This window comes from Myxine glutinosa, chromosome 4 (assembly GCF_964187855.1).
Source record: "Myxine glutinosa chromosome 4, kmMyxGlut1.1, whole genome shotgun sequence".
NCBI classification, from domain to species: domain Eukaryota; kingdom Metazoa; phylum Chordata; class Myxini; order Myxiniformes; family Myxinidae; genus Myxine; species Myxine glutinosa.
The window spans coordinates 103,022,679-103,037,788 of NC_136264.1; the positions used below are offsets into that span (position 1 = coordinate 103,022,679).

The 15,110-nt window shown below is 44.0% G+C and overlaps 1 protein-coding gene across 1 annotated transcript; it reads left to right on the plus strand.

Annotated features, from left to right (window-relative positions):
• The first annotated feature begins 396 nt into the window (after positions 1-396).
• LOC137413702 (THAP domain-containing protein 6-like) lies at positions 397-2,403 on the plus strand. Its single transcript, XM_078776240.1, has 4 exons — positions 397-525; positions 1,214-1,418; positions 1,632-1,763; positions 1,936-2,403. Exons 2-4 carry the CDS (start codon positions 1,266-1,268, stop codon positions 2,200-2,202), a joined length of 552 nt encoding a protein of 183 aa, XP_078632366.1. The 5' UTR covers positions 397-525; positions 1,214-1,265; the 3' UTR covers positions 2,203-2,403.
• Positions 2,404-15,110: the final 12,707 nt, after the last annotated feature.

Consider the following 15,110-nt stretch of genomic DNA (forward strand, 5'->3'; position numbering starts at 1 on the left):
GCTCAGCAATGACGAGAGGGGATGTAATATGGCAATCGAGGGTCGGCAATCACGAAAGGGGGGATGTGAAGGAAATGGGGATTTTTGGGGATGGGAATGGAAGGGGATCTATTCTCTTTCACTGGTGCAATGGAGTATTTCAATTAATGGGAGACACAGCCTTATCTTAAAACACAGAATAAGATATAACTATCGAACATGAATATCCTATGATTGGCTGACGTGTATGCTTGTGGACTATGGGACGCCCTTTTGATCTTACACAGCTCCGGAGGCAGGAGGCACAGCACAACAACAATAATAATAATCATACAGCACACAATAAAAAAAAATATATGCAGTCCTCATATCCACAACAATATATATATATATAGATTGGCAGTGGGTCACGACAGGGCGAGATTTCCGGCCGCCATCTTGCCACAGGAAAGCTTTCAAGTTGCCATCTGTGGAATGCACTCGCGTCATCGTCATTTGCAAGTTATTGTTGATTAAATTGACTACAACTGGCGAACAAAGTATCAGGTTAGTGTCGTACATTGGATTAAAACACATTCAGTTGCCAGACTCTGATAATGTTGTAACTTTGGTGATATTTAACGCATCGTCTGCCTGTCTACACTAACACTGGTTCATAGTAGAATGTTAATTCTCTTAAATGTTCTGTCCATGAGGTACATGTACCTCCAAAATGCAGCTCTCATAAATCATTGAATAAAGATAGGAGATTCTGGAGCACATTTGGGACTATCCATGACTCATGAGGAAACTTGGCCATGTTCAGGAATTCTCATGGGGTTAGAATTCTCGACCGAGATCTTCAACACCAAGGGGTTGACTTATCCTGTATTCAATATTATTGCCAAGCAGTCAAAGGTAGGCCTATTATATTTATATAAGCATTATAAATATAAGCATTAACTTTTACATTGTGCTTGTTCTTTCTTCAAATATAGGAGGGAGTAGCCTAGGCTACAGTTAAGATGCCCAGGCAGTGTGCACATGCAAGATGCCGAAATATACAGAGGAAGGGGAATGGTCTGACATTTCACCTTTAAGTTGAATACCACAATATCTCTTCTAAATATATGACATGTATATCTCTTATTTGTGTTTACAGGGTAGTAGACCTAATAAAATCTGCAGGTTTGAGGTCTGCTTTCCATGCAGCTCAATCAGATTGAATTTAAACAATTAGCGATCTTATTTTCAGCTTCCCCACCAGTGAAGGGCATGAAGAAAGAAGAAGGAAATGGTGTATTCAGATGAAACGGGTAGAGGGGTGGAAGCCAAAGCCCTGGGATGTCGTGTGCAGCCAACACTTTTTACCTGTGGACTTCGATCTTACAGGCCAAACCAAAAGACTACGTCATGATGCAGTCCCATCAAAGTTTGACTTACCAGAGCACTTGCAAAAAGTATGTTTGTGTTGTTTGTGATCTTTTCTAAACGAACTAAAACCTTCATACTTTAATATTTGGACAGTGTGTAAAATGTGTGGGAACTATATGTAATAGTACGCGGCGGCGGACTCTTTTTTGACTCTAACTTTAAGACAGATAAAGTAACTGCATGTTTTATTCTGTGGTATACTTTACATTGACAATATGTGGCTGATGTTTGCTTTTCAGCATGAGAAGAAACGTCAAACGCAAACTTCAAAGAGGGCATTGGAGGAGCGCCAGGACGACCATCAGGCTCACATGCATGAATCCAATACTAAAAGCCTTGACAGTGGACATGTACATTCAAGTATACCTGATGTATGTATATTGGAATTAGTAGCTTAAAATGCTAGCATTGATTGATTTTTATATAAAAATTAGTCACGTACTACAGGTAATTTACATAGTCCTAGTGAAAAATCATCTTTTTTTGGGGGCATATTTGTCTGGTGATATTCTGCTCATGCATATTATTTGTGCTGTGATGTAGTTCCATAGCTATGCAGCGCCCGACGAAGCTGTGGGAAAAGTCAAGTTGAGGAGGACAGAGGATCGAGTGGCTGACTTAGAGCTGCAGCTGAAAAACACAAAGGCCAGAGAGAAAAGATGTAAGAGCACGTTATCATCCATAGAGGATGAGTTGAAGGAACACAACCTCATGACAGCAGAACTAGAAGAAAAGCTCCAGGCGTACCGTGGTAGGACTTATTCATCGTATTGGTTACATTATGTAGATATATATGCCACTGGCATCTGAATGAAGTTCATTCTGTCAAACAACAAATATCATTCTGATAATCTGATTATCGGTACAACTACATCACTTTGTGTTCAATAACCATACTTTTGGTCTAAACATTACTTTCTAAAAGATTTTCATACATGAGCAATGTTTTATGTTATATATTTCGTTTCAGACTTTCCCATGGATCTATTTGAAAAACCAAAGGGAAGTGAGGCATACACAGCAGAACAGAAAGGTTTTCTCTGACCTTACATCTGTACGGACCTGAGGCATACGAGTACCGTCGCAGCAAACTTAATATGCCTTCAACCAGGACACTGAGAATGTAAGTTGTCACAAACATGGATGTATTATATTTAATTTGTTTGACATGTGTCAACTACATTTTGAACTCATTAAGTAGTTGTTAATAATGATCACAATAGTCAAATTGATTATTTAAGTTCCATAATTTTTTCTAGGTGGCTCTCTAATGTGGATTGCACCGCAGGAATCAATTCTTCGATGATTATGTGCCTCAAGGAAAAATGTGCAAATGATCCCGAGACATACAAGAATGTTGCTCTCATGATAGACGCCATGGCCATTAGGAAACAGATTGTTTATGATCCAAAGGAAAAGAAGATGCTTGGATTTGTTGATCTAGGAGATGACTCGGAGAGCACCAATGAGGCAAAAGAAGCCCTCGTCTTCATGGTCGTTGGCCTACGAGGCCATTGGAAAGCTCCTGTGGCCTATTTCTTGACAAACACTTTAAGAGCTGCCACTCAGAAGCAACTGCTTTTACAGTGTATCGCGTCCTTGCATGGGATTGGCATCCATGTGAGGACACTGACGTTGGATGGACATGCTTCCAACCTCGGGATGTGCAGAGATCTTGGCTGTAGCTTGAGTGCACTCGACTGCAAGCCATCGTTTAAGCACCCTGATACTAACCAGGAGATTTTTGTCATAATGGATCCATGCCATATGCTGAAGTTAATGGGAAATATGTTCCAAGCATACGGTGTCATAATGTCTGACAAAGGACGTATTGATTGGCGCTTCATTTTGGATCTACAAAAACTTCAGGATGATACTGGATTGCGATTGGGAAATCGATTGTCGTTCAGGCACACGAACTTCATGAAACAGAAGATGAAAGTTAGTCTTGCTGCACAGTTGTTGAGCAACTCCGTTGCAACAGCACTACGTTCAATGGAGCTAGAAGGCCATGCCAATTTCCAGGGTGTATCTGCCACCGTTGAATTCATTCAGGTATGCTTATAGTTGTGAATTTATGTCCAATTTGGTTTCAAATCAGACCCAAAAAAGTTCTACAAGTGCAGCTTTGTTTGCTATTTTTCAGTATGATTGAAATACCAATTGTAATATTACGCCATAATGCAGAGGTAACTTGAGGCTTATTGTAGGCCCAATGGCCAATATAAACATACTCTTTACTCTGGTCACATTCTTGACTGACTATTTTCAGGTGATCGATAAACTGTTCGACATCATGAATGTGAGAAATGCCTATATGCATGGGTTCAAGTCGGCTCTCAGCCCCTCCAGTATTGGACACACGATGACGTACATGGATTCTGCGCCGACGTATTTGCAGTCGCTGAAGACAATAGAAGGAGAATTCATCCACAAAACTAGAAGGTTTGTGTAATCCTGATAACTTCTTCCTCCTCTGGTTCCTGCCCCACCCCCTCCTTGACCTCTGCCAGTTTCTCCCCCACCTCCCTCTCCTATGCATCAGATATAAGTTCATTCCGGTTAGTTAGGATACTTATTGTTACTTGTTGTTTTGCAGACACACTGCCATTACAGGTTTCATAGTTTGCATTGAGAGCTTGAAGCGTCTTGTGCCACTGCTGCTACAGGAACAAGCATATGTACTGACATACAAACTGTCACAAGATCATCTGGAACTATTCTTCAACTCAGTGCGCAGAGCAGGCAAGTTACATGCATTTCTCTTTCATAAGTTTAATAGCTAATATAGGATTTAATTTAAGTACTGTACTCTATGTATATAATTTATTTCGGGACAGTAAACACAAACTTGTACAATATTTTGTCAGTGGTGAGTTGTCGTAATTTTACATCGAGCTTGTTCCAGAGTTTCACGCCAACAATAGATACACTCATTGCTTTTTACTTAATCATATCTGTTGTTGTATGAAATTATTTAAGTACTGTACTTTTGAATTAAAAGGACATGTTTCTCTCATGAAGGCAAACATTCTGTTTCAGGGGGCTGGAACAACAATCCCAATTTCCAGCAGTTCAAGTCTATATACCGGAAGCTGTCTGTTCATTGCGGAATTGAGCCAACCAAAACTGGAAATGTTCGTGCTCAAGATGGCACACTCTGCATGGCTACTACAAGCCAGTCGGATGACTGTGACAACTTTGACATGGCTACTACAAGCCAGTTGGATGACTGTGACAACTTTGACAGTGTTGTGTGTGTGTGATGGCTGAGCATGACTATGCAAACTGGATACCACCACAGAACAAATGTCTACTGGACAACAGCATCACATACATTGCCGGATGGATAGTCAGGCATGTGTGCAAAGCTGTGCAATGCAACACTTGCAGACTTGCTTTGTTCTCCGATTCGATGCCTCAGGATTATTCTCAGTCCTACCACCTGCTCAGGCTGAAGAACAATGGTGGTCTTATGATCCCATCACCAGGTGTGGTGAAGGTCTTGCACACTGCTGAGAAGGCCATCCAGAGCCTTATGGATGTGCACACAGTCAAACTCTGTACATTTCAGCAGGTTCTACTATGTGTGAAGGAAATGACAGCTTCAGAAGAACTCTTTGATATGGGCAATCATATCATTGAAACCCAATATGGCATAGATAATCACCTGTACGACCTGATAGGTATTCTCACCAATGCTTATTATGACCTGAGGCAGCACCACATTGCAAAGACCTACAATGTTAGGCGAATGGGGATGTCAATAAGACACGAGTCAATCAAGCTGGTGCTGTTCAAAGGCCAGTGATTGACAGGCATACCCAGTGTACAGTTACTGTACACACACTCAGTGTACATATGTACATGTGTGATCTATCTATAATTCCAGTAATCTCTGTGTGTATGTGTGTGTGTATGTGTGTGTGTCGTTTGTCTGTGACCGCTGTTTCTCGACAACCACGGGTCCGATATACTTGAAACTTGCCAGGTATATTGCTGGGGACCCGAGGATGTGCCTTTTCAAGGTTTCATATTAATCGGAGAAGTAGTTACCGAGCTATGGCGATTTATTTACCAAACTCCGCAAGCCGTTCGCTTTGGCTTTGCGAATGGACCAAACCATTTCATGTAAATAGAGGGGGGGGATTGTCACCGTACTCGCAAGCCGTTCGCTTTGGCTTTGCGAATGGACCAAACCATTTCATGTAAATAGAGGGGGGGGATTGTCACCGTACTCGCAAGCCGTCGCTTTGGCTTTGCGAATGGACCAAACCATTTCATGTAAATAGAGGGGGGGGATATAATTTTAGATATATATATAGTACGGGCATGCCCTAGTATCACTAACCCGTGTATTTGTGTTTTATTAAAATGTTGTTAACGTGTGATGTGGTTTTATTTCTTAGCTCTGTGTATATCCATGAATATATTACATGTAACAATCTTTGATTCTTTTTATTAAAATTGCGCAATGATAGTGGCATCTTTAATTCAAACAAATATTTCTCCGTTAATATTTGCACAGGAAACCAACAAATGCTTGGCAGAGATTTGGCCACAGCTGCTGGTATTTTGTGTGGGTGTCTGCGTAAGTTTTCTGTTCATATCCCTTCAACTTTGCTTGGGAGAGCAGTTTTCGTTGGTGTTGCGAAGATTGCACCGTCGTTAACTAGTGTGATGTGCTGGTCTGCTGTTGCTGTGAGGCAGAGTTCAAACCGCAAGGAAAGTGTGGTGCATATAATGTAAGCCTATATATTTATTGCTATTTTCAACGCAAAAGTGGACAAGTACAAATGTTAAAGAAAGCAGTTAAATTCAATGATGACAGATCCACATTGTGCTTGTGAGTGACAACCTTCAACTCCTGCAAATAGCAAGTCAAACAATGAACGCCTTGACACTGTTACAATAATTAATATGTGACCATATTGTTCTCACACTGGGGCAAATAGTCCCAGACCCCTCGCTCAGTATAAGGTACTGTATTGTACAATATGATGAATTAATCCTTGTCCATGTATTTAAATGGTCTGTTTATTAGTCCCAAAATGGCTTCAGCTGTGGCTTTGGAGCATTGCAGTCTGGGTTTGAGATCATTATATTAATCCGTACACCAAGATTCATTTTCTGGTGATGTTTCGCTCAATTCTTTATCTTCCATGTTGTCGATATGTTTGTTGCCAGGACCAATATATGCATGACTTTGCATTTATCCTTGTTGAATGGTCAACAAATCGCTGAACAAACAACAGGCCATATCCACAGGCTGATATAGAGTACCATCGCGAATCCTGAAACAAGAGCTGTCAGTGCCAGTCACGTCTTCCTTTTCCTCTCTCGAGCCCATTACAAGAGTCTCCAAACATCTTCTGACTTCCCACTCCTTTCAAAATAGAATTACAGCAAAGGCCTAAAGCACATTGTGATATTTGAAGCCTGGCCGACGTCGGACTTCATCAAGACGTGGCACCTACCACTGGCTACCAGCAGCGCAGATTGATGACAACGCCCAGTTATCCTGTGGCAAGATGGCGGACGCAAATCACGCTCGGCCGCTTGCGATTGGCCGGCAACTGCCAATCTATATATATATATCTATGGCGACGACATCCTCGCCCAGGTAGTTGCAGATTTAGTCGTGAGCCTGACGAAATTCAGCCTTCAACTCGACGAGACCACCGACGTTTCGAATTTGAGCCAGCTCATCTTATTTGTGCGTTATGTCAAAGGAGACGAGATCAAGGAAGACTTTCTGTTCTGCAAGCCTCTCACAACAACGACGAAGGCAGCTGATGTGAAGAAGCTTGAGGACGACTTCTTCAGAAGCAACGGTCTCTCGTGGAACATGGTGTCTGCAGTTTGCTCGGATGAAGCTCCAGCCATGCTGGGATGCAACTCCGGTCTTGGAGGGATGGTGAAGGCCGATGCACCACACATCATCGTCACGCACTGCGTCCTGCACAGACACGCGCTGGCATCAAAAATCCTGCCTCCAAAACTGGCCAATGTTCTGAAAATCATCGTTGAAACTGTGAATTACGTGTGAAGCCGTGCTCTGAATATCGCATCTTCAAAGAGCTGTGCAATGAAATCGGCTCTGAATTTGAGGTCCTTCTCTACCACTCTAATGTTCGATGGTTATCACGAGGGAAGGTAGTGCGCCGTGTTTTTGCCTTGCGTGTAGAATTAGCCCTGTTTTTGCAAGAACACCAGCATTGCCATGCAACGCACTTCCAAGAGTCAGAGTTCATCCTCGCCTTGGCGTACTTGGCTGACATCTTCGACGCACTCAATCATCTCAATTGCCAGATGCAGGGCGGTGGAGTGAATGTCATCGAATCTGAAGAAAAGCTGAGCGCTTTCCGAAAGAAGTTACCGTTGTGGAGGTGGCGAACAGAGAACGACAACTTCGCGAATTTTTCGCTACTGGACGAGTGCGTGAGCGGAATCGAAGATGAGTCTGAAGTTGGAGGCACTGCTGTACCGGGGGAGCTGAAGCAAGCGATTGCCACGCACTTGGATGAGCTGGGAAAGTCATTCGACGGCTACTTCCTCCGACCAAAAGCAATACCCAGCATGGGTGCGGCAGCCGTTTACTTTTGACGTTGCAACGGCAGATGTCAACGACCAATACCTCAACGACCTCATCGAACTTCAGCAGAGCCAAAGTCAACAACAACTCTTCGGCACAACAACGCTCTCAACGTTTTGGTGCCGCCAAATGGAAGGGTATCCTCACATCGCTAAAATTGCCCTTGAGATCCTCACGCCGTTCGTTACAACGTATCTCTGCGAGCATGCGTTTTCGAAACTGATCGACATTAAAACAAAAAAAAGGAGCAGGCTTGCATGCAAAAATGATTTGAGGGTGGCCCTTGCCAAAACAAAACCACGCATTTCCCAGATCGCCTCCCGAAAAGAAGAACAGAAAACGCATTAAGATGCAATTCTTCTTAATTTTTTTGGTCAAATTTGAGGGGTTCCGCGAGTGTTCGGTGGGTTTCGTTCGGGTTCGGTGCCTTTAAAAAGGCTAAGAACCACTGCTTTAGATGAAACCTCACTTTTCCTTTAAAATTCCCAATGCAGTCAAACCTGTCCGGGAACAGCCTTTTCAAATCATCCACGGAACTCACCTTGTCGGGCTGTTCATTGTGGCGCATTGGTTTCGGAATCATTGATGCTGGAGGTGCAGCCTTCAGCAATGTCTTCCATTGTCCAGCAATGCTGTTTATGGTGACGATGTTGAGCCGTTGACACGCTGGTAGTCCAAGTCCTGCAGGTCCAGGTACTTCAACTACATATAACCTGCACTTGAACCAATCTGAGTCTTTATATCGACACAAGACCTTGAGGATTCCGTGACACTTGATCTCATTGCCATTGTAAGCAGTGAACTTGGTCCTGTTGTTTGGTCCTGTTGTCAAAAGTCAGTTTTGACATCCATTTGTTTCCACACATATACTTCACAATACGCGTTGGCAAAGTATTCCCTGACGCACCTGTATCCACTTCCAACTGCAGTTTGTATACACCTTTCATGTCAGGGCATACAATGTTCAACAATGTGTACATTTCATCCCTCGTCTCCTTCATACACAGCCCTGATCACGTAAAACGGCTTGGTGTGTTCATATGTGTCAGTGTCACTTTCGTAACTGTCATCATCGCATTCAGTGAAATACCCCGACACTTCATTCACCGAGGTCCCATTATTGTTACTTCCCCGAAGCATACCTCTCAACTTGCTTCTGCTGACGCGACGGGCTCTTCCACTCCTGGCAGGACGGCGGCACCACTCGTATCCATCAGCATATCTCGTGCTTCGTTTGGGATTTTCACAACAACGGGCCCAGTATCCCAGTTCACCACAATACTTACAATAATCATTGTATGCTGGGCAGTTCCGTGGTGGATGTGATAGTCCACACCTTTTGCACTTTTGTCCATGTGTCATGGCATTCACAGACTATGAAGGCCCTTCCATCTTCTGGATGGCCTGCTTTCCGATTACCTTTGCTTCGTACTTGCGTCCCTCACTTAAAACCAGGTCCAGGTCATACCCAACCTCCTGGTCGAGCAGATGCTTTTGAAAAGTATCATGTGGTGTGCTCGCAACAATTAACTCAATAATCCGTTCCGAGAGTTCTGCTTCCGAGAAATTGCACAACCTTCCCTTCCGTCGGCATCAGTTGACGGAATTTTCAATTGACTCTCCTTTTTGCTGCCGGAATCTCATCATTTCCAGCCGGTGAATCCGAAAGTTTACATGGATGTCCAACTGATCCTCGAATAATTTATATAGTCACGTGAAAAAGTAAGTACACCCCATGTAAAGTTTTGACTTTTTCAACATATTTCAACATACAGCTATTCGATCTTCATTTCAACAATATTGATAGATAAAGGTGATATAATATTACAAATATCATGAAACATTTACATTTTGTAGTCCATTGTATAATTTAAACAAACATAAATGCAAATTCCACAGGTGGAAAAAGTAAGTACACCCTTGGCTCTAATAGGTGGTTTTGCCCCCTTTGGCAGAAACAACCTCAAGTCGGCGTTTCTTATAACTGTCTACCAGTCTCTTAAATCGACTGGGAGAAATTTTTGCCCACTCCTCCATGCAGAATTCTTTCAGCTGTGCGATGTTAGAGGGGTTTCTTGCATGCACAGCTCGTTTCAAATCCCCCCACAACATCTCGTGGGATTTAGATCTGTGCTTTGACTTGGCCATTCCAGAACCTTCCATTTCTTTCTTTTCAGCCATTCCTTGGTGGATTTACTGGTATGCTTAAGGGTCATTGTCATGTTGCAAGGTCCAGCTTCGGTTGAGCTTCAACATTCCGACAGATGGCCTCACATTATCCTCAAGCACCCTCTGGTACAATGAAGAATTCATCGTGGATTCTATGATGGTGAGCTGCCCAGGCCCTGATGCAGCAAAGCTGCCCCAAACCATTTTATTTCCACCACCATACTTCACAGTTGGTATCAGGTTCTTGTGGTCAAATGCTGTCTTGGGTTTTAGCCAAACATGTCTTCTGGCACTGTGGCCAAATAGCTCTACCTTTGACTCACCTGTCCAGAGCACATTGTTCCAGAAGTGCTGGTCTTTGCCTAGGTGTTCATTGGCAAACTTTAGTCTTGCCCTGATGTTCTTTCTGGACAGCAAAGGTTTCCTCCTGGCACACCTCCCATGTAGATCAAATTTGTGCAGCCTCTTTCTAATGGTAGACTGGTGCACTTTGACATCAACAGTGGCAAGAGCTACCTGTAGGTCACCTGATGACATTCTGGGGTTCTTCGAGACTTCTTTCAGCATCTTGTGGTCTCCTTTCACGCTGAATTTGCTGGGGTGGCCTGGCCTGAACAAGTTGGCAGTTGTTTGGCATCTTCTCCACTTGTAGATGATCTTCCGGACAGTCGAATGATTGATTTCAAATTGTTTGGAGATTTTTTTAAAATCCCTTCCCAGACTCGTAGGCATCCATAACCTTCTTTCTGAAGGCCTCAAAGAGATCTTTTGATCTAGGCATGGTGACACCGCACACTTGAACAACAAAGAGCAAACCAAACTAAATGTCTGAGGTTTAAATAAGACAGGTTCCTCCAAGATCCTCTCTAACGATGTTCTAATCATTTGCACCTGAGCTGGTGCACCTGATTCTAATTCTAGGTATTTGAAGGAGTGATAAATGTAGGGGTGTACTTGCCTTTTCCACATGCGAAATTTGCATTTATGTTTATTTAAATTATACAATGGACAAAAAATGTAAATGTTTCATGATATTTGTTATATTATATCACCTTTATCTTTCAATATTGTTGAAATTAAGATCAAATAGCTGTGTGTTGAAATATGTTGAAAAAGTCAAAACTTTGCATGGGGTGTACTTACTTTATCACGTGACTGTATAACTTATCCGGATCCTTTTTATCATCCTCACTCAGAGTCGATGCATTGATCCGTCGCAGTCCTTAGTCTCCCACAGCAATTGGAAGCTTGATGGCCTGTCTGGCTTTAGCATTGATGCTCTCGTCCGACAACACCAAGTTCATTCGTTGCTTGAACAACTTGAAAGTCTCCGCCAGCTCCGAGCTGGAAAAGTCCATTGTCGGGAACTTCGACTTGTTGAAAAAACACGGAATGTGCCCCCGTGGTCATCTGCCAAGATCCAGTCCAAATTCGGGAAAGAAAACAAGACCAAAAGTCAAACTGCTTGTTGGTCTTCACGATCCAGCCGCTGCCACCATGTAGTAAGTTCAGGACTCTCCTTCAATCAAGTTGTTTATTAAAGACGATACCAAGCTCTCACAGAACACACCGCCATCATGACGAGCCGCCAGCAACCACCAAAGCCACGACCCCCAGACGTCACTACGCAGTACGTAGTATCAATCACAACAGAACCCGCTGACCATCAACAGAAAGGTTGAAACGTGGGGACGAGCCGAAAACTCTCCTCGGCATAGCTTTTCAAAGGCTTGTACACATGGCTTACTATCGGTCAGTATGAACGCTTTATGATTGGATTGAATGATGAATGGTCCAGTGTTTAGTAGCCATAGCGATTGAGAGTGCTTCAATTTCGTCGGGAAGCCAGGTGCCCTGGTGTCCTCGCAACTTGGCGCTAAAAAACCCCCCGCAAGTCGTTGGGTCCCATTGCAAGTGACAAACATCGTAGCTCCCATGCCATTTTTCTTCACTGATAATCCGCAATTGCTCTTCAGGGCGTGGAAGGATAATGGTTCTGTTTGAAGAAAGGGCTTTTTGGGCAGAGTGTAATGCTTCAATGAGGTCGGAAGTCCAACTATTTTCTCTTGGGGATGAACTACGACGTGATTCTCCAGTCTCTTTGGAGGCGTGTGTTCGTATCCCAATTTTTGCCACCACGCAGGTTAGCTGAGATAGACCTTATCGTGTTCACACTCCATCGGATCACACACAGCGCGCCGTTTCTGTGAATAGATCGAGCTTTATTGGGAGCTCATGCAAAACACATCAAGCTCAAGGAAATCAGAGAGCAAAGTGGAAGATCATCAATGCGACAAAAAGGCACAACCGAGCATGTGCGGGGCGGCGCCAGATGACGTCACTATGTCCCATGTACTAAACCAACCACAACCAATACTGGCGAAGGTAATCATAAAACCTCATCCCAATTAGGGTTCCTGTAATTCTAGTCGAATGTATTATTTATAATATATAAACAGCTCGTGTGTTTAATGTCCAATGCCATTGGAATCTCGATCCGGAAAGCCGGGTTTTTACGCAAGGTGCGCGGCTCTGACGCATGGAGGAAATTACGTCATTTCGCTAAACTCGATGCTCTCTCTTCCTGTTGTTCTTCACATGATAAATCCGATATTTCTCTCAAGATAAACAAAATATACTGGACAAAACAAGTTAGGGATTGCCTTTTAAAGTTATTTTTTCCTACGAGAAAATAGTTACTTTTTAAAACTTTTCAATAATTACCACCGTCCTCTACAGCCGAGAGAGGGTACGTGTGGCTCCCAGAGATATTGCCCCCTAAACTATGTTGCTGAACACGAGGCTCAACACATTATATGGAGCATCGAGTCCTCTGGCACGGTTGTGTCATATGATAAGCATGCACACCACATTGTTCATATGGACCATACTGTGGTGGCGTTGCCGATACGCCAGCCTGTATACCCTTTGCATATACATCAGGACGGTCTGTTAAATAGTAGAGACTGCTATGCCTTATCGACGACGGCAATGGGCGCCAAGCAGCTTGGAGCTGTCCTTAATACATTTGGCGTCGCTGATGGCCCAGTGAAGGATGCTAGTCGGTACCTCCGCACGTGTGGCATGCGGCCTGTGACCGACTTAACGTATATCTTTTATGCTGGTTGCGTAGCCATGTTTGACCTGATGGCAGCGCAGGCATACGACTATGGAGATATTGGGATGCGTGCGCGAGCGGGGTGGCATGGAAATGTTCCCCGTGACCTATTCTTCGGTGCATGGCAAGCTGGAAACGATGCAAAAAACATTTGTGACGTTTGGAAGGGTGAAGGCGGCACACATTTACACATTCAATGTAGTCTCGAATTTTACTTTCTAGTCGCAATCAATTCACTTCGTGTAAAATTCATTTGTAAATGTAAAATTAATTCATAAAATTCAATTTTACAATTCATGTAAAATGATAGCACGTGCAACTTGTTTTTCAGCTGTGGCACGATAATTTGTCTCGGTTGCTCTAAAACCAAAGTGTACATCGTGTATCTGCCATTCTGTAGCTTCAACTGAACTTTAAGAAGGCTACCGATTTTGCTGTTTTTTAGCATTATTTGACGTTTAGTACGCTCTCGGGTTCAATTACCAGCATGAGACGGCATCTCACCTGAGCTGAAGCAGGTCGAGCAGTGGGGTTGCTGCAAGCTGGACAGTCACAGAGAAATGTGGCAGCAAATTTGAATGGGAGTCCTCGCGTCATTTCCTGGTTGTGGAATCGCTTTAATGTGACAGGTAGCGTCGCAGAAAGGCCACATTCAGGTCGACCACGTTCCACGACAGCCCAGCAGGACCACTACTTAAGCCTGTCGGTGAGGCGCAACGGCTTTACTTGTGCTGTAAAGCTGAATACTGACTTTCACCAAGCAACTGGGATACTAATTTCTGCACAGACTGTTAGGAACAGGCTTCACGAATCCAATCTTCATGCTCGTTGTCCAGCTGTGCGGCCCATACTCACGTGACTCCATCGTATGGCAAGGAATCACTGGGCCAATGACCATGTGAATTGGCAACTGCGTAACTGGCGCCCTGTTCTTTTCACGGATGAGTCACGTTTTTGTGTTGACTTCCATGATGGTCGAAGACGTGTGTGGCGCTCATCAGGAGAGAGATATGCCAATTGTTGTGTTACTGAGCATGACCGTTTTGGTGGTGGCTCAGTTATGGTATGGGCTGGCATTAGCATTAACGGTCGGACGAACCTACACGTAATTGAGGGAACGCTGACCGGTGTACGATATCGGGATGAGGTTCTGGATCCCATTGTTCGACCATTTGCCGGCGCAGTGGGACACTACTTTGTTTTAATGGACGACAATGCCCACCCACACAGGGCTCGGGTTGTAGACCATTACCTTGAGAGGGAGACCATAAGCCGCATGGCCATGGCCAAGCCGTTCTCCGGACTGAAACCCGATAGAGCATGCTTGGGACATGCTACAGCGTCGTGTTTCTGAATGCATACACCTTCCTGCAAATCGTCAGCAACTGATTGCCACGCTTCGAGGAATGGCCAAGGATCCCACAAATAAGCTTCCGGCGCCTGATTCGCAACATGTCAAGGTGGTGTCGTGCCGTTATTGGAGCCAATGGTGGTGTGGAAATGTAACTCATTGATTGGGACTGGTAACTCATTGATTGGGACTGGTAACGAAGCAGATAGACGATTTCGTAAATGAATGTCAGGAATGTGCACGAACATGGTAATCTCTTGTCCACCTGGTCACAGCCCCAGGCTGGAGCACCCCCCTATTGTTTGGTAAATGGAACTCGCAGCAGGAGGGGAGCGAGCTGGTGCCAGTGAGGCGACCGAGTAACGTTTGCGGAGAACGGATTAGAAGCAGCGGAGAAGGGATTACGATTTCAGCGCACAGAGGATTAACTGAAGTTTGCCCATATAAACAGAAGAGACTTTGAGTCAAAGGGGACTCATCCTCAG